General features: G+C 46.2%; 1 protein-coding gene across 1 annotated transcript in view; it reads left to right on the forward strand.

Annotated features, from left to right (window-relative positions):
* Positions 1-1,049: 1,049 nt before the first annotated feature.
* AKR1D1 (aldo-keto reductase family 1 member D1) overlaps positions 1,050-26,007 on the forward strand; it is a 34,915-nt gene continuing 9,957 nt past the window's right edge. Inside the window, exons 1-3 of the mRNA XM_075050927.1 lie at positions 1,050-1,294; positions 17,746-17,913; positions 22,315-22,431. Coding sequence (XP_074907028.1) covers positions 1,202-1,294; positions 17,746-17,913; positions 22,315-22,431 — 378 coding nt within the window. The 5' untranslated portion in view covers positions 1,050-1,201. The remainder of the gene's footprint in view (positions 1,295-17,745; positions 17,914-22,314; positions 22,432-26,007) is intronic.

A 26,007-nucleotide genomic window follows, 5' to 3' on the forward strand; every position in this document is an offset into this window, starting at 1 on the left:
AGAAAGCTAAGTGGGGTATTAGAGGAGATAAAATAATCTGCTAGGCAAAGGACATTGTTACGGCTGAGGAATAATGTTCTCCAAGGGCTCAATTTCAGGTTGATCTAGGAAGACATATAAGACCATACACTTCAAAATCAAATGGAGACAACTCTGAGTAGAAGCAGCTGCAGGACACAAAGTAGCTGGCTCAGGACAGGGTCCATCCCTGCAGAGCGGTGTAAAGGCATAGCCCTGAGTGTTTCATGAGGGTCAGAAAGGACAGTAAGCACTGCGGGTTGAATTTCGTGAAGGGCATTGTCCTCTTCGGGGGTATCAGTGATAGGAAATACCTACATTTTTTCCACAACAGAGCAGAACCAGACCGTGAGGAACTTGAGCCCATTCGCTGTAATCTGGAACTCATGCTGAGGCCGAGGAACTATTCACCAGTCTCCTGTCTGGGATTTTCTTCATTCCTTCCTTGCCCCTAGAACAGTGGTTTTCAACCTGTGGCCTTTGGAAAGGAGAGGTGGAAACTGTCCCCGGCGGACACAAAGCGTCCTTGGTAACCCTGAATTGGGGGTTTTAAAAAAGGGGGGGTTACACCTCTGCGGGAAAACTTCCAAGACCTGCCGCCCCAAAGCATGGGAAGCCCGTGCCCTGTTGCTGAGGGGGGGGGAAGCGAAGGACAGGGCAGACACCCCCACAGAGGCAGGGGCTGGACCCCTCGCCGGCAGCTCCGGGCAGCCCCGAGGGGGGTCCCTGGCAGCGGGTAGGACCCCCCCCCGGTCCCCTATCCAACCCCCCCGGGGTGCAGGACACCCCCCCCCCCGGCCCGCCTTGAATTTCCCACGAAGCAGCCTTTATCCTGCGCGCAGCTTCTGCCGGAGGAACCCCGCGGGGGGGACCCGGGGGGGGGGGGGGGGCTGTCCACGGGGTCCGCGGGACCGGGGCGGAGAGTGGGGGGGTTCCGCGGGGCCGGGGCGGGGCGCGGGGCGGTGCGCGGCGGGGCGCGGTGCGGTGCGCGGACACACGTGGCTCAGCCCCCCCCAAAAAAAGGCACTCCCCGCCGGCGGGAGAGGGCACTTCGTACCTCGGTCCCTGCAGAGGCCCCGTCGGTTCGGGCCGGGCGTCGGGTGCCGGTGAGCGGGGGTCGCGGTTGGCCGTGCGGAGGTAAAGCCCCCCGGGGGGTCGGGGCGAGCCCTAACCTGCCGGTACTATGAACCTGACAGCCGAGAACCACCGCGTCCCGCTGAACGACGGGAACAGCATCCCGCTCTTGGGGCTGGGCACCTACGCCGACCCCCAGAAAGTAAGTCCGGGGGGACCGGGACCCCCCGCTCCGCTGGCGGGGGCAGGTGGCGGCCGCCCTCGCCGCAGACCCCCCCCCCCCCCGCTTCTCTCTCCCCGAGCCGGGGCTACTCGCCTCTTCTGTTCCCCCTGCCTTTCCTCCCCTCCCGGCTATTTCTCTTTTTTTTTTTTTTTTTTGCGCCTTTCCCCGTGTAAAGCTGAAGCCCGAGCTCTCCCCTGAGCAGGACGGGCAGTGCGCGGCGCGCAGAGGAGGAAAAGGTGGGGGGGGGGGGGGGGGGGGAAAAGAGGAAAAAAAAATGAAATAAAACAAAATCCCACCCAGCTTGCGGTGTGCTGCTCACCGCACCCCGCTCCGCTCCGCTGGGCGCACGGGAAGGGGGCGCGGGGGGGTCGGGGAGCGGCTCTGCCGCTGCCCCGGGGGCTGGGGGTCGGTGGGGACCCCTGGGGTCCCCGCAGCCACCGGGAAGGGATGTGACACCCGGCGAACTCCGGCTCCCTCTGTCCCGAGAAGCCCGAAGATGGTGGGGGGACACACGGGACGGTGCCGCCGGGTCCCCCCCCCGGGCAGTCCCCGCTGCCCCCTTTCTCCCCCCCCCCGGCACTGCGCCCATCGCAGATAAGATGAGCGATTTCGGACCGTCTCGCAGCTGGCCCCCGCCGCTTTCCAAGGAATGTTCCTGAAACAAAGACCCAAATTCCTGCATCCTGATTCCTGCGGCTGCCACAGCTGACTGCCAGCGGCCAAACCACTCTCAAATATTCTGCATCCTTCGGTTTTGCGTGACCCGGGCAGGCGTCCCATCTAGGTGTCCCTGGTTCGGCTGCGTGGAGGCTGTGGGAGCACACCTGATGCTTCTTCCCTCGCCAGCTGCTGCCTTTCGCTCTCTTAAACTGCCTGATCTTTCAGCGGTTCTTTTTTTTTTCGTTTGTTTGAAGAGTAGGAAAACAGATAGCGTGGCCAGAACCCTTCTTGTGTAATAGCATCGGAGTTGAGATGCAATATTTTGTGTACGACTCCACGTACCGCAAGGTAATTAAAAATACCTTTTTAAAGAAAACGCTCGATTAAAGCCATTTAACAACCACTAATTAATTGTAATACGGTGTATTAATAACAGTGTCAAAGATCTTCAATAAACGCTGCTGCAGGCAGTGCGTGAGTGATGCAGAAAGGGTGTGAGAAATCCCCAGGGCTGCCGATCCCCCCCGGTTAACAATGCTGGTTTACATGGGAAGAATTAGTGGGAATCTGCAACTTCAGAGGCTGGGCACTGTCCCCCGCATGACTAGAGTTTCTGGAGATATTTTCAGCTAGTGTGTTCTTTGAATAATGGTTAGTGAAACAAAATTAAGCTCTCTAACAGGAGTTTTAATGTAGCATAGCCGAACATTGCATAATTCAGTGACAAAATAGCTCTGAGCAAACTTGAAGCATCTCTCTCCGGACTTGTATATCATGCCCCCAACCCTCAAGTTGCAATTTTACAGTAGTTTTAAGTTGGACAAAACGAGGCTGCCAGCAGAAGGGGTGCTCCTGCCCCACTGCACACCCCACCTGAGCCCGATGCTGTGGCATTAGCCAGGCTCAGGCTGGGAGCTCAGAGTGGCAAGTAACCTGCCGGAGCTGAGAGGGGAGGCAGACGGGATTCCCCTTTTGGAGGCAGCTTCTCAGCCATGCTATAATCCTGCTGAGAGTTCATTCTGCAGAAACTCCAATGTCCCAACATCAGCACAGCAACAGTCCTGCTCCTTCTGCCCCTGCCCTGACAAAATCCCACCGCCTCTTTTGCCCTCCCGTGGGTCGAGGTGGACGGCGAGCACACGGAGCTCAACCAGCCAAAATGAATCACTTTTAGGTAGGGCTGGTTTTCAGCCGAATCAGCCCCAGGTAGTGGCTTTTTGCTTTTCACGTGTATCTATCTCCTTTGTTTTCTGGTGACAGGACGATACCAGCAGGGCATTGCTATGGCAACTCCAATTTCGAGCAGTTTGAAACTGCTGCGTAACTGCACCCTCCGTGGGGATGGGTGCCCGTACCCAACCACCCATTCTCTCTCCCTCCGCCTTTGTAGGAGTTTGATGTTCTGAGCTGTCTTTCTCTTTCTACACGGTAAACATGTTAGAAAGTTGTAGGTGGGAGGAGGAGCTGAGAAGAGGTAGAGAAAGCAGCACTGATAAGGCACTTGCAAAAGTCTCATTTTTGCAGACGACCAGGTGAAACACGATGTTTATCTGGAGGAGCTGGGCTGAAGCTTTACGCTAGGGTTAGGACTGAGTATTTGAGTCGGGGAACTTGTCACAGAGGACAGCTGGGGAAACACAGTAGCTACAGGATTTGTTGCAGATTTTTTTGCAGCTACTGGTCGGTGATGGGGCAGGATGTTTAAATAGGTCACGGCTTAAAGCTTGCCCATCTCAAAAAGGCTGTTTTGCTGACAAGGGGGGGGAACGACGACACTTCTGTCAACACCTTGCAGTGGCAGCAAAGTGCCACTTAGCTGGGACAAGCTGCTCTGCTGAGCGCTGACTTGCGCCTGGCGCAACTTCCACCGGGACGCCTGGCGAGGTTTCTGTCCTGTTCCTCCTACCTAGAGAGCTGAAAGGCTTTGTGGCAACTCGGGACCGTTTCAAGGTTTATCTTAACGAATGAGGCTATAAACTAGCACTGACATGTTTCCCTTAAAATGCTTAGCTGTAGCCTTTTGTGGCTGAATTGCTTAAGAAGCAGCATCTGAGCCACCCATTTTTCCAGCAGTGGGGGCAGGCAGCTGGTGGTAGCAACAGTGCCAGCCGTCCCCAGCACGCTATTTCTGCTCATGAGTCAGATCTCCGCGACTTCTAGTCATTTTGTGCTTTGATATAAAATACAGAGCCATTCATTTGTCAGATTATTCATCTTGCTCTTGGAGGCAGATTATTTTTTTTTTTCTTTTCAAAGGTTATTCACCCTGGCACCTCCATGTCAGAGCAGCTTGTCCAAAACAAATCTGTTTTCTCAATCTCGCGCTATAGCCCAGTAGCTCGTAATGAGCCCAGAGTGTTCTTCCTGAAGTGCAGGAATGCGCTTGCTGGTTAAGCAAACCAGGCAGATCTAGTTAGCCACGGAGCAGGGAAATCTGCTTCTGCGATGGTCGGTTACAAGAAAACAGAGGCAGGAGGCCAGCTTTCATGTTTCGGGCTTTGTCTGGATAAACTGCACAGCGGTGCCTTCAGAATTGAAATGTGTCAGCAGCTTGCCTTGCTCATCTTAAATAAGTTAATTGTTCTCCCAAAAACAACTTTGGGAGATAAGTCATGCTTCTCCAGTTGTGAAACACCGAACAAAAAATAAATATATCGACCGAAATTTGGTCCCGTGTACAAGTTTACTGACTCAACGAAGTACATCACTCAACTGGAGCAGAGCTGGACTGCTGTGGAAAAAGGTCTATTTGATAATCAGATTAATTTTAATGGAACACTCTTTCCCCCTAGGTGCAAGAGAGCATTTCTTCTGCTTGATACAGGTCAGGATGACAAAAGTTCAGCTAATTCTATGAGTCTGAAAACACTGGTAGTGCAATGTTGGGAGTTTCTTTTTGCTTTACTCTCCTAGCACAGCAAGAAAGAGCAACGAATCCATTTGCTACCAGCTCATCTGCTAGCAGAAAGACCAGTCTTCACTGGGTCATAGAATTAGTGATAAATTTGGGTTGTTCATCAAGAAGAGCACTTAGAAATATTTTTTGCTGCTTTAACTAGTGTTTCCTAGCCTTACTTTTAAGGAAAGGTAATAATTGTATAACCAAAAAGCTTAAGTTTGCTTTTTGGCGCTGATTTGGTTGAATTTGGTTTTGCGTTCTCCTTCACACAGGGAAGGAACTGTATAAGTTGTATCAGAGTCTTGCCTACATAAATTAGGCTGTTTGTCCTAGCAAGGATGGACTCAAGCGAAACCCTGAAAATCTCAGTCACCGACTCCTTCCCCAAATATCCCCTCTCCTCATGGGTTTGGGAGGGAACCGCAGCAGGAGCAGGGAATCTGGACTATCAGGGCCCTCCAGAGGGCTTTAAAATTCTGCCTCTGTCTGGCTCTGCGGATCCTTCTGGCAAAGCCCCACGCGTGCAGGAGCCGCTCCGCCGAGGCTCCGGCAGATGTGCCGTGACCAGCTTTCCCTCCCCGAGGGCCCCCCGAGCCGTTGACCCAATTCTCCTGGGTATTAAATAGATGGGGGGAGGAGGGAGAGGGCAGCCCCACAGGGGAGGGTGGAGGAGGACGGGCCCCTTGATGAGCCCGTGGCACGGGCACAGAGCCGGATCAGCCCCCCGCCACCTCCCAGCATCGACGGCTCAGTTCCCAGCACAGCCTGGCGAGTGGTACCGGTACTCATCTGGAAGAGGATGGGGCGTGGGGATGAGCAGGCTTAGAGGGGAAAGGTGCTAAAAACACTCCTAAATCCTGGAAATCCTATGCCTCGTTAAAATTGCACTTGTGCCTGCTTCACTTTATAATTCATCCCTGTCAACACAGCTAAGATGATCAGCCCAGTACGTCCACATAAATACTCGCTGTCTCCCTGGAAGGTCAAGGGGCCTTGGCCGCAGCTCCTCTCCTGCCTTCCTGTTTTGACTGAGGGAGGAGAGGGCTCGGAGGGAAGGTTGTAGCAACCACACTGTACACAGGCGCTGCTTCTGAAACATTAGATTGGGCAAAGCGCTCAAGAATAGCACCGGGTGAGGGTTTTTGGAAAGTTGCGACTTTGCTAAAAATGAGGTTCGGAGGTAGCCAAATCCATTCATAAATTGGAAGCAGTTTTGTGGAATAGTTTCAGGCAAAACAAATGGCAAAGCATTTCATTTTGGGCACTGGCAGTACAAGCTGAGGAATCAAAGGATTATTAAAGCAGTTGGAGGTAGCAGTTGCCTTTCCTTGAATAGCCCGCTGGGGAGGGAATCCGCACAGGCAGTGGGAAACCAGATTCAGTCCTCCTCTCCGCCTCCGGGGATTAAATTCATATCACACAGCCCAGGGAAATAACGTGATGGTGGGGGTATGTGATAGCTAGAGAGAGGCAAGAAGAAACATGCACAGGCTGGAGCGGGAGGAGCGCTCTCCCCACGGGAAAGAGTGCTGCCCACCAGCCCCACGGCTCTGGATGCTGAAGAACTCGGTATGGCATCCAGCCAGGAGGGAGAGAGACCCGTTTCCCCAAATCCTTAACTACCACAAAGTAACCCTTGTGAGCGCCCAGACAGTCTGGGTTTTGTTTAAGAAGAAATTGCTGGCTTGAATCAGGGGGAGGAAAAGTTCATCCAGGGCTCCCTTATCCAATCTAAGTGACCAAGTAGAAAAATCTGTTTCGGATAAGTAAAAACACTGTTTTGGCACCCTGAATTACTTTTTACACCCAAGCTAGAAGCTGAACAGAGTAACTTTTCGTTTGTACAGGCCTAACGGCCCCTAGTGCTCTCGTAGGACCTTTTATGCCAAAAAAGTTCCTCGCACAAAGATATGCATGCACAAACTATTTCAATCGCTCTTAACGGTGCAGGCTGCATCTCTGCTGCAGGCTGCCTGCCTTTGGAGCTGCCGTAGGCTATCTTTAAGTCAAAAGAGGTAATAAGTGACTTGTGCCCATGATGCTATCTGGATCTCTGAGCAGCAGTAAGGGTGGATTACACACAATTTAATTCCCTCTGTTTTCCTCCTGGCCCTCACCGGCTTCTGAAACATGATCGGCTGGAGACAGCAATGATTTCAGATGACTTTTAGAGAAAGTCACCTGGCCTGACCCAAAGCTATGAAACGGATCATGTATTGAAAGTCCCAGGAAGGAGTGACACCTGAGATCTCTGCAGACAGGGCTGAAGCTTAAAGGCTTCCACTTTTTGTTCTCTTTCCTACGAATTTCTCCTTCTCTGACTCAGGCAACTGTCTTACTTCTTCCTTCTGAGGTAAACCTCCCACTTGGCTTCTAGATATTTACTTGAAATAGATAAGAGGCGGTGGCAAGAGCAGGAACTGCCCTAACAAGCAAGTGTCCTTACAGCCTTAGCTTGCTTCCCACGACAAGCTATTAAAATAAATATATTAAGAAAATACCACAGTCCTTTTAACGTGAACAGTTACACATGAAAATGTGTTTGAACTCAGCAAGTACTGAGTCTGAAGTTAGCTCTGTAATGAAGTGATCTTTATAAAGCTACATGAAATCACCGCAGATGTAGGCCAGGGACATATTTTGCCTTTTTCTTCCCTGAACAGAGCTGGGGGGAGTCACCTGGGATATTTGGCTATGAAGCCTCATGTTTATGCCCTGAACATAAGAAGCTACAAAAGTTCCCAAAACGAAATTGGTTTTTTTTAAAGTTGTTGGGCTATATCCCCTGACCAGCATTTCCAAAGGACATTGTGCCCCTTTACAGTCCCTTCTGGTAACTGCCACTGGCTTTCTCAAGCCATTTGCTTTTTAAGCAGCAGTGTTACCTCATGTGGTACGAATTTTTCTTGTCTTCAGGGAGCGCTTTAGAGCAGCGGAGCCACAGCTGGCCGACACATAGCAACACGCGGCCTTTCAGGGTTGGGATTTCTGAGATGTTTCAGAGGGTGGCCTCATGTTCCCTTGGTCTCTGAGGATATCCTAAAACCATACTCCCAAGCTGAGATCTGTACACTTCAGGCAAGGGCAGAAGGGAAGGAGGTACGTTGCTGCAGCCCAGGAAGAGAACTGTGCCTCATCTGCTACACATCCTGGAGGGCTCCTTGCCTGCCTGTTAGTAAACTCTTTGCCTAGCCTTTGCGCTGAACGATATTTATCCTGAAACCATAAATCTGTAGCCAGATCACTCACTGACAAAGTCGTGACTCGGTTTCACGCTAAACTAACTAAACCATACTCAGGTGGCGTGCCTTTCCTTTGGTGGCTGGTATCCTGGCGTTGAGTGATGCCCTCGTTTCTTAATCTCTCAGATTTTACTCCTAATTCCTCAACTAAGTCACAGCTACTGTCAAGACCCAGTTGCCAAGAGAGGATAAAGGCAGGATTTCTTGGTATTTGGTCCCAGATGCCTTGAGGAGGTGCGGTAGCGGGCGTCAGCTTTTAGCAGGTAGCAGAACAACATGGCTTTTGGGCAGGAGCGTGGCTGCTCGCTGGAAACATGATCAAAAGCACCGTGAGTAAGAAAATACAGGAGAAAGAGTCTGCGTGAGGATTCAAGAAACTGCAGCAACTCTGGGCTCTACGATTGTCTTAATCCATCCCTGCTGTTTGCTACAGAAATGGCAAATATGCCAGAGGGTGAAGAATGAACAGATGAACACTTAAGATACTGCTTTCACAGATTGGACTTCTAATGGCAAATAAGTGAGGGTACAGAGTAGAAGAATGCACTAAATCAAGTGTGTCTCAAATTCTGCCTTCATCAATGACTTTTGCTAAAAGCTTAACCTTGCATGACACTTTTTAACGTTCCCTTTCATATATGCTTTAATGGCATATTTACCACCTACGAAAAAACAGAGTTCGTTTATCTTGCATTCGCCTTTTCTCCTCTGCCATACAAATTTTCTGTTCTGCCGCTGCAACAGTCTTTCCACATTTCTGTGCCTTCAAGACTTCGTCTTCTTGGTGTTCAGCCATGACCTCTCCTCCCCTGCCTGCAACCACCTCTTGATGCCTCAATTCTTGCTAGATCCCTGTAATCTCTTGTTATACAATGGAACATTTTTGGCTGCATAAAGGCAAGATTGCATCTTTATCTCATTAAGAAAGGAAAATTAAGTCATCTAATTAGAAAAAACAGGTAATCTGAAACGGTAGCTGCTTTTTTTCTGAAAAGTGACAGGATCAAAAACTCCTAGCTTTTGTGTATGAACTGTACTTTGACCGTTAGTGTTGGATTTTAAAGTAGGATTTGACAAAATTACTTATCACTCTCTGTCAAGCTGGAGGAAAGATTCTTACGTGCAACTTTCTTGAGGACACAAGCTCTGTTAGTATGACTTTGATGTGCACAAAACCCATGGCTTTAAGACACTGTTGAATTTGCAGAAACGCTCATTTACCTCCATGTATCTTCTCTGCTGAAATCTCTGTGGTTCTTCATTTCTATGAATCCTGAAGCTTAATAGAAAACAAATTGATAGTATGACTAATCTCTACTTTGTGCCAATGGCTTCTGTGGTGTTTCCAGCTATGAACACAATTAGTGTGTAATCATGTGTGGCAGATTAAAAGCTGCATTTACTGAAACGGTCAACACGTAAAATTCCTGACGAGGATGGGTCCTGCCTTATAGATGAGGGTGAATGAAAGACTAACTTCCTAGCTACAAAGTTCATCAACCTACGGAGGACTTCTGAGCTAAATGGGCACAAAATTGCTAGTCCTGTAAAACAGTGTATTTTTTAGTTTGCTCTGAGGAGTAGATTGTGCTCAGAATTACTCCCCCCCAAGCCTGAGCATGCCTTAAATTATAAGCCTTCAAAAAAACTCTTCTTAAAAAGATAGTAGCTCTAACCTACGCTGACATCTCAGCTGCTATGTGAAAACATTTTCAGACAACTCCAGAACAAAGAGACGGAGGACTTCTACTAATGAAACCATTGACAGCCAGATAATCGCCTGGCCCCGTGCAGCGATGCCTGCCTAATCCAAGCAGAGGCACTGGCTCTTACAGCCAACCTGGCACCGCGTCACTTGGCTCCTGAGCGCGGTACCGACACATGCGGTCTTGGACACCGCAAGAGTGCTCCAGAGGAAAATGTTCCCAGAGCAAGCTGACATTTAGGAGATGACAACTTTGTCTGGGAGTCGGTACGGCTTTCGGATAGTGGATATTACATGCCAACATCACCCACCGAGCTACATGTCTGGCTATAACATAGGGTAGAATTGTGTTTAATCAGCCCAGATCCAAAACTAATAGAAGATTAATCCAGATAAGCTTTTAGGACAGTAGCACTACCCAAAACCTGTCATAGGGATTCTTGTTTGAAAAGTAACCAAACTGAAAGCAGACCTTTTCCATTCCATAGCTGCGTACTGCAGTGACAAGCGCTAGCTGTTTCAATATACCCCTCTTCCAAAAACTGCAAAGCTAGCTGTTACCAATGCAATAATACCAAGGCCAAATACTGGCACACAAAAAAATATTTTTTTTGTCTCTTTTCCTCTGGCTTTCTAAACATGTTGGATTTTTAACCCTGCTCAAGAGCCACAGGGAAAGCCCTCCTAAGTAAATAAAAGTTATGAAGATCGTTTTACAGAAGATGAGACAGGGAATCACTGGCATTGTTGAAGGGGGGGAAAACTGAACCTCTACGAGTGAGTAATCTGAATTAACACAACTGAAAGATACGCTTTTTGGCAAGAACATTTAGAGCCCAATTTTCCAGACAAACCTCCATTTTCTAAAACGTCCCTGAGTGAATCCATACGTTAAATATGGCCGTGCTCTCCCCTGTGTCCCTGATTCCCCACAGTTCTCTGAAGAACAGCGTAAGCATGTTCTTACAGTTCATACGGGAAGCTAACATCTGGGTTGTGTCTTCGATTGACCTAGGAGGCCGCATTTGTCAAAACTTGACAACACTGTGCAGAAAATGCCTCTCTAGGCTTCATCAAAGCCAACTTTTGTTGGTTCAGCTAACTAGGTGGTGGAATTCCCCAAGTTTTACATCTGCCTTTGCAAACACTTCTTCGAACTGGCGCCAGAAACCTCTCCCCTTTAACTCTAGGGAATGAAGTAGAAGAACTACTGGCAACCTTTTCTTTCTCCTCTGTTATTGCACAAGCTGGTGCTTTATCTTTCCCTTGTACTTCATGAATCCCTGGAATTATATTTCTTGTCTGAAGGCTGTTTTGATAGCTGTCACCCTTCCAGTTAGACCCGTACTTTCCAGGGCTGGCCACCTGACTATTGTGTCCTCCAGCTCTTCAGGAAACTGTCCCAGTTGACCCCGCTGGCACTGCCAGCGCGGGACCCAGGTGTGCCCATCATTTGCTCGGTTTGCTTTAATCCTCTAGCTGTTGACAGAGAGGCACGGCAGCCCTTCAGCTTAGGTTTGCGTTAAGCGAATTTGCATCAAGTGAAAAGTTGCGGCAATCCTAAAACTGAGGATTCTGCAATCAAGCGGTAAAAATAACTCCAGCAGCCTCTGCCAGCTACAATAATAAGGCTTTCCTGAAGAAGCTTTGGCTAGCTCCTAGAATAACAATGTCACAGGAATTCTAGAAATGCTAAATCTACAGTTACGCAATCTAATTTCTGTTGTATGGGCAATCAAACCTCACGCTCCAGGCCACTGACGGGACATAAGGCTGGAGGAGAAAGTCATCCCTTGTCCACGCTCATTCACGGCACGACACGAGGCAGCAAGCGTCACCGTTCCCCCCATCTTCTCTGGGCGCATTTGCTGTCCTCCGCTACCTAAGGCAACACACTGCCTGACATAAAGCAAAGCTCCAGGCTGGCCCAGCAGCTCGTGGCCCTCCGCGGTGCTCTCTGCCTCCGTTCTCAGCTCTACCTGCTTTTGCAGAAATCCCTTCTCCAGGTTTTGCTTCCTGGATGGCGGCTGCCAGCGCTTCCGGGGGATGGAAGCCAGGTTTTCCTGTGTACGAGAGAGAGGGATGTGCTGGCTGTTGCATTTTCCAAGAAAGAGGTGTACAGTACAGCTTCTCCTTTACAAGATTAAACAATTCTAAGAATGTACCCTTGTGTGGCTTATATCCTCTGGCTTTGTAAACTCAACCTGTGCTTTCCTGTAATGCCTTCAGTACACATGTTTTCTATGCTCTGTTCCTAACATCCTAAGCCAGTCCTCTTTGCCAGTTTGTCCGGAAAACAGGCAAATGGAAATAAGCAATTTGGCTTCTAGAAACTTGCATAAGAATCTGTGTGTGAGTGCCGAGCTCTGGCGAAGGAGGCTCTGAGCCCAGGAATGTACCTACTTTCTCCTTCCTGTATTTAGCTGACTAAGATTCCTAAACAGCGGCTCCACATCTTAAATTATAGGTTAGGACTGGAGCGCTGAGCCCACAGTTTGGATCTCTTGAGTAGTTCAGCTGCAGCTAAATTCAGATTTTTCCAGGAGATGGCCCTGTCTCTCCCAACACCTCAAGCTCTTCCTCCCAGGATCATTATTCCCAGCTGAGGGACTGGATACCATTTGCACTAACCAGGTGAGGTGCTCGGGACTAAGGTAAATGGCTCTTTCCTTGAAGTTCTGCTTCCTCAGCTCTCAAATGCGGCCGAGACCGGTGCACCTCTGTAAAGCTGCATATGTGAAATGAGGCAGAGCAGAACCTGGGAGCCTGAGTTAGACTGTTTTCCTTTACTGTATGCACTAATAAAGAATAAATGACACTAGTGATGTTGAGACATTTATAAAAGCAGTACCTGTGGTAGCTGTTCACATGGTTCTGCAAGATTACAATCTGCCGCTAATGTGTCCTGTTACCTTTGCTTTGGAGGTAACCAGAATCCCTCTTTATCAGCTGGAAAGCTGGTGAAAATTGCTGACCAGAAAAGGATGCTATAGAAAAAAACAGAAGAATTGGAGGGCAGCTGAAAAGCGACGCTAAATAACAGTAATGAGTAGGACAACCACTAACACTGCTAAGCAAATACTGTTCTACTTGAGAGGGAACAGTAGAATTCATGGGTATGCCTGCACAAAAAAATATTCTCCTGTGGCTTGGTCACATGCAATCATGAGCAAAACTGAAACCGTACATTTTCTATGGTAGGGGGAATAGTTTTTGACAAAATGGGATTTGATGGAAGGTGTCTGGAATAAACATTAAAAAATAAAAAAGTTCATGGTCTCAGGGGAAAAAGAGAGCAAATCCTTTCAGACAGGCAGAACTGATGAAGGACATTACTTTTTCAGACTCATAAAATGTGGTAACTGGCCAGTTGGCTACTTCATCTATGGAGAAAGGGCCAAATTGCTGCTTCCTTTCCTTCTTTCAGTGAGGGTGCAAACCTGAGTCTGCTCCCCTGCCCTTCTGCCCGATTCGTTTACCATGGAGCCTGAAGGCAACGGATACTGGTTTAATCTGTCATGCGTGGTGGTAAATCAGCAGGTTTACAAGCTATTGATTGATAGAGGGAATAATTGCGTGTGTTGTTTCCTTAAACTCTATGATCTTAAAAAGAACCTAGATGCTATTGAAGGAGTTATTAGTGACTGAGCAAGCGGTTCTAGTCAACCAAGCAGTTTTTCTTTTATCATAAAACATGTAATAAATTTAATACCTTTTCTGGCACAAATTAGTGACTGACTGTAAGAGCACTGAAGATAAAAATCTGACTTACAGTGTACAAGTGGTTATAAAATTCCAGTTCTAAAACAACAGTCCTTGATCAAAGTTGCATAGTTGCAGGGCACACTGATTAGAAGCTGAAACATTAATTACGGCTAAGGATCAGGCATACCTCTTATCTACACTTAAATAAAAAGTAATAAAGAAGCAGAGATTTGTCTTCAGACCAAAGCGCCCTGAATTACTACTGGCAAAGCACAAAGACATTTCAGTACATCATCTGGCAGGTGCTGCTCTAAACGTGAGCCCTGCTTATTTGGGAATGGTGCAAGAATAAAGGCCTACCTGAAATGAGCAGACAGCATAGGCAACCACATTTTAGATAATGTGTGCTAGTGAGTATAACCCGCGGCAACGAGAAGGAGGAGGAGGAGGAGGAGGAGGTCTGGCTTTCCCGATGAAGGTGGCTGCTCCGTGGCCAGGCAGCCCGGGAGGCACCGCACCATCAGCTGCTCTGACTGAAGTGCTGACCCTTATCCAACACCACGAGATGTAAGAGCAGTCACACCACAAACTTCTACCTGCACTTCAGTAAAAGCTGGTTTTCGGTTGGTAATCTCTGATCTGGTCACTACTAAAGACACTATTTCCATGAAAGACAGAAGAGATTGAGACACCTCAGGCTGAGCAGCAGGGTAGAGGGGAAAGATACAGGTTTGTGCCTTCTCTGGTGGAAAGATGGACGAGCAGTGGTGATCTGAGTCATCCAGCTTTGATATGGCCTGTCAGGAAACAATGGAATAAGATATGACACTTAAGGCAACACTTCTAAAAAAGTGGCAAAACCACAACATGACTAGCCTGTGCAACTCATCAGCACAGTTTACCGCAGCCCATTACTGCAGGATTTGGAAGGATTAGATATGTGAAATGCTAGAAATGATAGTTTCTCCATTAAAATGAAAATAAATATATGGTATAAAGTTTCCAGACTTGCAGATGTCCCAGGCCTTCAGCTGGGACAGTTCAATAGAGGCAGGATTTTCCAAAAACTGTTCCCTAGGTTGCCTTGCATTTTTATATGAAGCACCTTAGACCAGAATCTGTCAGAACTAATACACCACATCAGATGAAATGAACTAGTGCAATGAAAACATTTATATTTAATGTAAACCCATCGCCAGCCATTGGTAATCAAGGCCTGATCCAAAACAAGCCTCCTCAAGCCCCCAAAGAATAAGATTATTCCTTGAGATGGAAGAGTCTTTCACAAGATTATTTGTACAGATGTGTGTAAGTCCCATGCAAAAGACTAAGAAATACATAGAAGTTCAGCTGTAGCATAAGTTAACTGATTCAGCCAAAGGCAATTACAGTAACTGCAAGCTTTCTCATTTTCCTCTATTCCACCCGCCTCCCAAATATGCAATTAATACCATTCCTCGATATGTGAGACTCTATCGTTCTTCATCTTTTCTTTCCGCTTTTGTTACTGACCAAACTGGCCCTGATGTTTGAGAAAAGGTGCAACTTAATAATCAACATTTCCTTGCTTGGTTGAGTTTAGTTTATGGCTTCAGGAAACAACTGGGAACAGTGTTCATGCAATCTCTCAAGAGTGCAAAGAGAAGAGAGAGAAAATTCTAGGATCAGGTCCGCACCCTGTTTTCAGGTTCTTCAACAAAAGGGAAAAAGTTAAAAAAGAAGAAAGCTTTTCTTTTTAAAATCTGTATTAAAGTAATGCATCACTGTACTCTAAACGTTCTGCTTTCATATACTTGAATGATAGAAGTCAAATAGGCTGAAGCAATCAGAGCCACGCTGTTTGAAAAATCAGGTTTCACAGAGAAAACACTGATTGCACTTTTAAAAATATATTTCTCTTTTGGATAACTAGTCGTCACTTAGACTTGAGCCCACAAGACCTTTAAGCTGAGCCCCCTTGCTCTGTGCCACTCAGCCTGAGCTTTGCAACTGCGGCTACAGCCCCGTGCAGCTCATTGCCGAGACGGAGGTCTGAGGTTACTGTCATCAGTAACTGCAGGCTTGTAGTACCCCTGTCAGAGCTTTTTGCCTGCTGCCTTCCTCAAATCCTTCCTTGCAGGTTCAGGCAGGGACAAAGAAGCGAACATGTTGGAGGTTGTCGCTGCTCCATGCCTCGCGCTTCTGTAACGCTGCCCGACATGCCCCGAGTGAAAACTAGCCCTTGACTGCGCCTGGAAGGCTTTTAGCTGCCGTGGTCTTCATTACATCCTAATAACAACTAGGAAAGGGCCCTGGCAGGGGCTGAGCATGCCTTTGGGAGGCTCCCAAATGAAAGCAGCAAAGCATTCAAACAAGTGTTTCATTGTCTCTCTCAATTAAGCAGACAATACTACATCGTCACTGCTGTAAATACTTTAGCGTGCCAAATTGTGCCGTTTTGCCTCTCAGCCCTCACTCACGTCTGTAATAAATCAGGGCAAGCGTGAGCAGCTTTACATTTTAAGTAACCTTTAGGCACTGCATGCTGGAGCAGAAAGTCCCCCCTGAGACTCAACAGAAGTTGGTCCAGTCATGTCGATAGCAATCAGCCCAGATGGGACACCAAAGAGCAGAGCAAGCAGGCTGGGATACGGTCCCATTACCCCGGAATAATCTGCCACCAGCCTATAGCTCTGGGACTGAAAGACAGGGAGGTTGACCCCCATTTATCTTCAGCAGTCCTTCATAGATCTTTCTTCCACAAATGTGGAAGGGCAGACCAGTGTCCTTAGTCGCTGCAGCATCCTGTGGAAGTCGAGTTTCACATCTAGTTCAGCAGGTGATGGAAGAGCAGATGCTTATTTTATGGCAAACTCCTGGACAGCCAGGCCAGTGGCTGCTGTAAAAGGGCAGCTTGGAGGGACAGGAGGGAGGCTGATTGCTGTGGTAAAACATGGTCCTTCCCAGCAGCACCTGTTGCCAGTCCTGCTTGACTTTCTTTGGCATCAGCAAAACCAACAAATTTGACATCGTCTCTTCATACTCTGTCTCATTTCCAGATGTCTCTGGCATCTGTTTTCGTCATAGGAGAAGCAGTAGGGTCTTGGCCCTTCACTCAGAAGTAGCAAAATTCACCTCTTGCCGTTTGCTGCTGGCAGACAGCAGCACAGCAGAGCAGGTTGACTGACCCTATTCCAATTTTCCTTTAAGTGAATCAGATGTCCCTGTTCCAGCAGAGCAATGCCTATGAAAACGGTGGGAGAATAGTGTTGCCACATGTCACTGAGAGCCCTTCGCTACTACTCCTTAGAGCTGCCCTCTCGTTATGCAAAGCGTAGCAACAGTAAGATGTTTTCAGTACAATTTCAGTGACCAGTCAAATGACTTCAGTGACCAGTCTTATGCTTTTTTGCTTGGTTTGGCCTATGTGTATTTTGCTTGCCACATTGGTTAATGGAAAATATGACTGTTCTGAAAAAACAAGCTTACTCTGAATTTCAGCACAGATGAGTAAACGTAAGTGCAGCACACAGTACAAAATTGCCACTTGGACTTAAGAGGTTCTTGGGCTCATCTTAAACTGAAGCAGTAAGATAGTAAGATGTATACAAATGCACAGTAAAGCATCTACTGGTTCTTAGCCACATGGTAAAGCAACTGTCCGGAACTGGGAATACTAGTAGACAGTCCTGAGTTATCACCCTTTGGATTGTGATACTACCAATGGTAAGCTGATTTGAGGAGAAAGAAGTCAAATCCAAATTCCTGCTCTGCTGAAAGCTCTACTGGGCCATAAGATATTCAGACAGACTGATCAGGCAGGTCGTTGACCAGCTCTGCTCAACGAAAGACCCTCTTCCACTTCAGTAAGGGATTTTATCAAATGGCCGCTGTAGGAAAGCCCTTGCTCTCTAGATAAGAAATTCTGAAATCATTTTCATATAAAATACATTTAATTCTACTTTCCGAGGACTCTAGTACTCTCTTTCCCAGACACACAAAGAATTTTTTTGCTTTGCTCCATTTTCCAGTCTAGTTCCAAATTCGTGCCAGTTTTGAAGAAAAGTGCACAGCACATTTTTATTCAGAAGTTGAAACACAGGTGTCTGGGGAGGTAAGGGATGGTTAGACTGGATGAACTACAGCACAAACCTTGTGCGTATCTCAGGGATGCTATAGCACCGCAGGAGAGACTAGCAGGAGGCTGAAACTATGTTTATTCTTTTTCTTCTCCCATTAGACTCCCAAAGGTTCCTGTTTGGAGTCGGTGAAGATTGCCATTGATACTGGTTACCGGCATATCGACGGCGCCTTTGTCTACTACAACGAGCATGAAGTGGGACAAGCCATCCGGGAGAAGATTGCTGAAGGAAGGATCAACCGAGAAGACATTTTTTACTGTGGCAAGGTGAGAAGCTGCGCTCAGATTATTTACACTAAATCCAGGATTACTGTGAATGGGCTTTCTTGAGAATGCCGGTGGTCAACATCTGGCATGCTTCCAGATCCAACATTATTTTTCTTTCCTAGTATTACCATAATACCACAGAGCTTTATGAGCACTAGGTTTGCTCTTAAGCACAGGAATCACTGTTGTTCTCAGTTTAAAGCTCTGTTGGCAACGGGAACCATGCAACATCCATTCTGTCTAGTACTGTAGGTACCTGCAAGTTTAGACCATTGCTACACTCAGCGGTGCTGCCTAAGCTGTTACTGTCCCACGTGTTGTGCCAGCATGCCCGTTTGTATAGTCACACATGGAGCCCGATCTGGACAATGAGCTTGCAAATGAGTTATTTTCTGTTAGAGCAACTCCCCGTACAGGTTTGCCGTGAGATTGCACAATGAAAGGGGTGGGAGCAAGCACGTGCATGCAAGTGTCTGTGTATGGGAGAACAGCAAGTGCTTACATCAGTACTACTGCCAGAAAATTACTCATCAAACTACACCCTTAGTTACTGTATCACCTGTCATTAAAAAGTTCTAGAATGATGAATCAACTTACTTGGAGAGAAGACGTCATCACACTTCTGCTCTAGAGCAACGAGGCTGGAGTAATCCATGAGCTAGTTAATGCTTTAAAGCCTTAGCTGTAAGAGTTGAATCTCTTGTAGAAGAATGAAATTCCGTGTCTGATGAAGTGTCTGACAAAAACTGTTACAACTACAGTGACTATATCCCAGGTATAAGAGAGAAAGAGCTCATTGCACATTGCAGAATAAAGATCAGATGGCCCCAGAAAATTCATGGTGCCTGTCCAGTTTCTAATGGAGTTTATGGCCTCAAGTTCCCCTTCCTGCAGTGCTTCTTTGAACATATCAGCTTCATATTTTCCCTTTCTCCTTTCCCAAATAAGACATAATCCACAAAAGTTACTCAACAGCCTTGGAAATAAATACCACGGTTCCTAGAGTGAAAGATCCCATGGGATAAAAGGCCTATTTCACTGTGAGAAATTTAGTTAAGCTCTATGATCTGGGAAACTAAGCTTTGGATTGGGTAGTTTGCAGACCAAGTGGATTTTCAGCAGCTATAGACCAATTTCCAAGTACAGCAATTTCCAATCTGTAAAATATGCAACTCTTTTCCAAGTTCCCTGCTTGGTTCTACTGGTAACAATCTTGCCATCCTGAGAAAAGCTTCATGTCATCAAATTTTCCACCTTTATCAGGGCAGTCTCTCAGGCTCTCATATGCCAACTATGTTGATTTGGATTGGTCAAAACATTTTGTTACAACTGCTTTATAGTTTCATTACTGCAAATTACCAGTAATATTTCAAATCAAAACCACAAAGTTGTGCCAAAAGGTTAGAACCAGATGTCCTAACAATTTTGAGTCTTTTAACTTTCCCAACTGTTTCCCCTGCAGTTTATTTTCCCATATAAACCCTTAGGTTCTGTGAAATTGCTCTCTTGGTAAAATTTCCAAACTTACTTTATTTATTAAGCCTTTCTATATTCAGTTGTCTGATCTAATCACTAGAGGATTTTCCTAGTTGATAATCACTACTTAAACATTGAGCCCTCTGTGAAACTACATTTGATTTCTTGATTAAATTCAGTTGTTCCCTAAACTGCAGATCCTGCAAGCCACAGGGCTGCAACGCACAGTACCGTGAGAGTCAACGCCTGTGGTTCCAGCTTGTTTTGTGACTGTGAGATGGGACACACGTGGATTTATCTTTCTGTTGTGTCTTGTTTGTGCTTGACAAAACTTCAGGCACTCAGGGTGATAGTTCGTTAGAGCATCTCTGTAGTCTTTAAGGAGTTCAAAGGCAGAAGTGGAAAATATTCTGCAACCAATTCAATCCATCACAATCCAGAATTTTCACAGGTTTCACTGAACATTTTCACAGCAGTTCTGAACTTCCCATGAGGAGTGGGACTGGATGTCCCTTGCCTTATGAGCTTATGTATCTTTAGCTTTATGTACCTCACAGACTTATATGTCTTCTGAACTACAGGCAAGTATCAAGCCCCAGGTAGATACATCAGCCATTGATTGGTAACTGACTGATATGGACTGTTGCATCTTCTGGGAAACATGGCAGATCCAGCAGACCATTCTTGTAAGCAGTCTGCACAACAAAAGTTGGTTTTGTTTTCAGCCTTACTGACATCAGAAGTACTGAAAATTCCCAAGACCCTTCAGACTCAAGCCCCTCCTGCAGATCTTTCCTTAAACAAAGATGATGCAAATTGAAAGCTGGTCCATCAGCAGGGATTGAGAAGAACAGCCCCGCCGAGTGGCAGCATTACTGGAATAGTGACTTGGTGCAACCGGGCTGCATCTGCCAGTTGAAATCCTCAGCACTTGCACTTGGCTCTCGCTGCTGGCTGGCTGATCAGGCAGAGCAGCTCAGCATCCAGAAATTTTAGAGGTTTTATATCAACTGCCAACATCTCACTTGGCTTATATAGCAAGACCTTTTTGGTCTCCTCTTTCATCCCAGGATATTTCTTTCATTAAACTAGAAGTAACATTTCCAAGAAATGTGGTGTCCTGAAATGCCAAAGCCAGCTGGCAGCTTTGACTGCTCAAATGTCTACATGGGTTCTACTTAGGTAGATAATACAATAACTTGTACAAATCATGAAAACAGTTATGAAACTCTTAAGTTTCCATGGCATCTATGTATTAACATAGTACAAATGTTTGCTATTTCTAAAGGCTGTTTCTTTAGAACCTCGGCAGTTTTTTTAAAGAGAAGTATATTCACTGGTAAGTACTGAGCTCAATAGCACTGGACTAGAAAGGGCGCTCGGAAAAACTGCTTCAAACTATCAACATACCTCAGGTTACTAAATTTCTAAAACACAGTAACGAAACAAAGTAAACATGAAGGGTATACAGACTCATTTCCTTACCTATGTTTAAGTCCAAAACAACATCTTATTTTACATGTAAAATGCTTAATAACCACCCAGGCCAAAGGCTTTCAGGAAATCCAGTGGAACAGCTTAAAACTCTGCAGAAGGCCTAGTATGAATTTCCAGGTGCCAAACTCTGTTTTGGTTTGTCAGCCTAGGGCAGGGGTCAGACATGCTGCTCTCAGTACAACTGAACTTCAAGATAACGTGTCCTTGCCTCTGCTAGCAGAACTGAGCAGATAGTTATTCCCCAGGAAAACAATAATCTAGTTTAAAAAAAAAACAAACATCTAAAATACTTCAAAACTTACCCAGGCTATGTCCTTTGACACCTATAATCATTATCTTCTCCTGAAAATGGCAATTCAAGTGTTTTGCGTCTCAAGAATGACTTCTTTCTATACGTTGGCATGTGGTGACTGCCAGCTTTGGTAGCAGAACTGGCTAGGCAATGACCGTACCAACAAACAGCAGATTTTTTCCAGCCAATAAAGGTGCCAAAAACCTCAGCATGACTCCACATGTCAGTTTTATGCATTGAAAAAAGAAGATAAAATAGCCCAGCTTATTTCGTGCAAACAAACGGCACTTTAAACCTTCTATTGTGTGTTAATTCTGATTTTTGTCAATTTTAACTGCAGCAATCAGTTTACAAAGAGCTCTTGGTTACTAATTACCATGCTATGGTTTTATTCTTGCAAGAGATTTGAATCAGCAGAGTTCAGTTAGAGACAGTACTGAAACCTAATCAAGTAAGCACACTCCATAGCAACCTCAGGGCATAACCCCCCAAGGAAGCAGTTGTGATTAAAGAGGCTGAAAAGGCTGTGCTTTAACTAGTCACACCTGCATTACAGTAACTAAACAATAATACATCTCTCAGTGAAGGGGGAGCGGTATAAATTAAAACTTCCCTAGGTCAGGCAGTCACTCAGGCTCCGTGACCACAGGAGAAAACCAAAAGATTCTCTTTGTGCCGGGTGCTTGGCTGTTCAACAGCTAACTCACATGATCTGAGCTTCTGCCTTCAAGCATAAAACTGACCACAGATTCCTTGTGGGAGCAAAGTTTTCCAGTGAAAGCATATGCTTGGAAAGCTCATAAAACAAAAGGAATCTGCCTAAGTTCATTGAGCAACAGTTTGCAATATACTCAACTCGGAAGAACCTGTCTTGTAATAAACAAATAGGTAATGGCTTTACCGGGGCAGTCCTGGGCAAGGATTCCTGCCTTAACCTCTACATCTGCCTCTGGCAGAGGACAGGGAAATGCCCCTCACCTTTGTCTTGCAGTGATGTAGACCACAATGTCTTTGCACTTGTGCTTAACTGGCTCTGTCAGAAGGACAAGGGTGTGTGTGTGTAGATGGGGTGTCAGCTGGAGGATGCTTACTGTTCCTCCTGGCACCCAAAAAAGAGCCTGTTCTTGCCTCCCCAGCTGTGGAATACCTGCCACCCCCCAGAGCTGGTGCGTCCCACGCTGGAGAAAACCCTGAAGATCCTGCAGCTGGACTATGTTGACCTCTACATTATTGAGCTGCCAATGGCTTTCAAGGTAAAAAGAAAAATTGCCTGAAAAAAGTGCATGATTGGCTTGACCCAAGGTCTCCATCTAGCATCTTCCTTGCAGCTTCCAGTCCATGTTGACAATAGTACCTAGGCCAGATAATGTTTGATATACACTGCGTGCATACATTTCTGTGCACTACCCACACAAAGAGAGGCTTATAGGTGGTGTGGAAACGGTTACTGAGAGCTGTTGCATGGGGTCTCTCCACTAGAAGGACAGGTCTCCTAGCTGGGGTTGAACACTCCCTGTGCTGAAGAATTACCGTAGCTGAAGCAGGACATGTGTCTTAATCCTCTCTGAGCCATGAAGAGGGAGTCACTGGAGGAAAGTGGTTATACAAGCAGCGAAGGGCTAGGGGCAAAGTTTGGAAGGGAGAGGGAAAGAGGGAAAAGCCATCAAGTTGATTTCCTTACTCTGTCCCAAAACCCAAATAGCCTCAGTAGTATTAAAGCCACTGGGCAAATCGTGGTTATGATCATAATCTCCTTAATTCCAGTGCTCCCCTCAGACAACTTCAGTAGATCACAGCTGATCCCAGACATGGGTTGTCCATCTTTCACTCTCAGAAGTTAAAGCCTGATATTCCTTCAGACTGCTGGCTCTGGGCAACTTGTAGCCAAAACCTTTGAATGCAAGGAGCTCACATCAGAGTTGCATGCCTCCCTTGCAACAAGCTCTCAGAAGTCCCCAAACTTTCTGGTTTCACAGCCATTTGTACCTTGCTTTACAATTTTTCTCTGCAAGTACATGATATAAAGGCAAATTAAATAATACTGAAATTAGAAGAACAAGGTTCAAAACATATTTAAGTGGTTTTGAACCAATTAAATCCTTTTTCTTAGAGAGAATAGAGTCATGCAGTTAGCTGGCTAATTGTTTCTGTGAGATGTTTAAGCTCTAAACTGGCCTCTTTTTGCAAGGAGGGTAGTTCTCTGATTATTAAAATTATATTCTACTATGCACTCCAAACTACCAGAAGCATCAGATAGGAAGCAATTTACCAATGAAGCAATCACCTTAGACCTTCAGTTCCTTTTTCCCCAAGGAAGCCATATCCCATTAAGACCTGTATAGAAGTAACTGGACTCAGATATTAAAACTATTTATATGGTCCCATGTATGGAATCCTTTTGGGTACATTTTTAAAAATTTCCCACCACTTTCAATTTCCTGTTTCCCTTTGTTTGTGTTTGTATTCTCTAGTAGTTCATTCTCCCACATAGCGAAGGTCATTGTCTCACAATATAAAGATATAGACAGCTGGCTTTAAAGTAACGTACATCTGACTCCCTGAGGCCTGTATCAACAATCTGAGTTGTTAAAGGAGTAGCAGTCCTAGAGATTCATTCACATCCCCTGTGAGAGGAGAGAAAAAAAGAAGTCGTTTTCTGCCTGAAAAATATACATTTTTTTCTGTGCCAAATACAAAAAGGAAAACCCCCACCCTTTCGCAGTCGTGACCGGTTTCCTTCCTTTGCTCCCTTTCTCACAAATACACCCATCCCGCATGCGATGCTTGCCTTTGGTGAGGAGCGTGCAAGCGTAAGGCTGACGAACCCCTACTCTGCCCTAGTCTGCAAACACTGGTGCTTTCCCGTCTCGCAAAAAGCCTTCTAGCAAAAGCAGTCTTTGCTTGAAAGCAGTGAAGTACTTGAGACAAAATTTACAGCCCCAGTCTGAAACCGGTAAGAGACATGCCCCTGCAGAACCCAGCGGTGCAAGCTGTTACAGGGGCTTTTAGACAGAGTAAAAGGAATCTGTTTTCGGAGAGCACCGCTCAGAGGAGGAAAGCCCCACCATGCCAGCACTTTTGGGTGGATCAAGAATGGCTGAAATCTGGGGTGACATTATTCACTGGCCTACCAACATTAGCCCACAACTCTCTATTTTTCCCTCACGCAGATTCCCCATTCAGGACTGTTGTCCTTCCTCCCCTTAGCCCAGTGGTGGTGCTCAGCCCCCCTACCCTAGCAAGGCAGATGCCCAGCAGGAAGAGGTCTCCTCCGCGCCACCACGTGCCCTCTGCCTGGGGAGCTCATACCCCATGGCAGGTTTTCTAAGGGGCATTGCTCAGATCACTCATCCATCAGGAAGCAGGTATCTGTGCACTAAATAACCTCCAAATCCCTCCCAACTGAATTATTCTGTGATCTAGCAGGAAAGCCTTACATTGAACAAGTCTCAGCCAAGTATCATCTTGTCATTTTAAGAGAACAAATCAAAACAGACCAAAGGCCTCACTATTTGACTTCCTATTGCCTTCTGTTCATACAATAGGCATTCACAAGTTGTTAAAATTGCTCTCTTGAGAAAGCCCGCTTGTCAAAGGCCATTTTGGGAACGCCATGGGATGTACAGAGCTGTCTTCCTGCATCTGTGTTGGTGATGAAATTAGTAAAATGGGAGCAGGGCTTTTCCTCTCAGTGGTTACCAACTACTGTGCTTTAAATATGCAAGTGAGTCATCTGGTAGCTTTTGGAGTGCCTCCAGACTTTGAACATGATATGATACGATGTGATCCCTGCATAGTGGCGGTGACTGTACAGTGTTGTCCCACTTACTTCAGTGCTCATATGGCAGCATGGTAGGAAGCCACCCTACATTCAGTGTAAGGTGCATGGCTATCTCCAAGAGAACTGCAAGAGAAGAGAACAGCATTTGTGGGAATGACTGGTGAGGTGCAGTCCATGAGAACTCCAAGCTGAGAAATATGACCAACTTCTTTCAGACCTTTTCAAAGACCTAGTAACCACCATCCTGTCACCATCAAAACACTGCCTTTCTCTCAGCACTTTATCCCTCTTTATCCAACTGCAGACAGTCCTTCCATTCAGGAACTCCCTGGCATAAAAAGAAGGTAGCTTGGCAGAGAAAGTATTGCCTAGAGACTATTGAGCAGAGACAACTCTACTTCAACACCTTGTGCAGTTCCCTGGAGTCAGGAAGATAAAATCCACAATAGCTGAAAATTCACAATAGCTGAAAATCCACAATAGCTGGCACCACTTATCTCAGTCAAGATCATCTTCAAGCACCACTCATCCTAAGTTTTGTTCGCTTTTTAGAACACAAGTGATAGAAATAGAGGAAAATGGAGGAATGATAAATTATCTAATGTAGTTGCTGCCTATTGGCTACTATAAAAAAAGTAACGTTGAACAGAAGTTAATGAATTAGAAGCGGAACAGAGTAAAAAGGTCTTGAATTCAGACTCATCCCCTGAACACAAAGTCCAGCTGCTATGCATTGAGCTTGCAGTCCTTGGAGAGTCTGCTGGGATATCATGGGGATGAATGGTTTGTTCCAAAATACTGTGGGGTGGTTTTGTAAATAGGGCTTCTCCACCTCAAGTTATGATGACAAACAGTTTGCCTTCTATTAGAGAACTATACCCAACAGCCACCTACCCCCTTCTATTCAAGACTGGGTTTTGGGGTTTTTTTTTCAGCAAGTCACAGCCACAAAGGCAACAAGTCATCTTAGTGGAATTCATTGAGGAAAACCAGCACATTTGAAGGAGACAGGCTTATGACTGTAACTTAGACTTTGGCCTCTGAAATC

This window comes from Buteo buteo, chromosome 19 (assembly GCF_964188355.1).
Source record: "Buteo buteo chromosome 19, bButBut1.hap1.1, whole genome shotgun sequence".
Taxonomy (NCBI): Eukaryota; Metazoa; Chordata; class Aves; order Accipitriformes; family Accipitridae; genus Buteo; species Buteo buteo.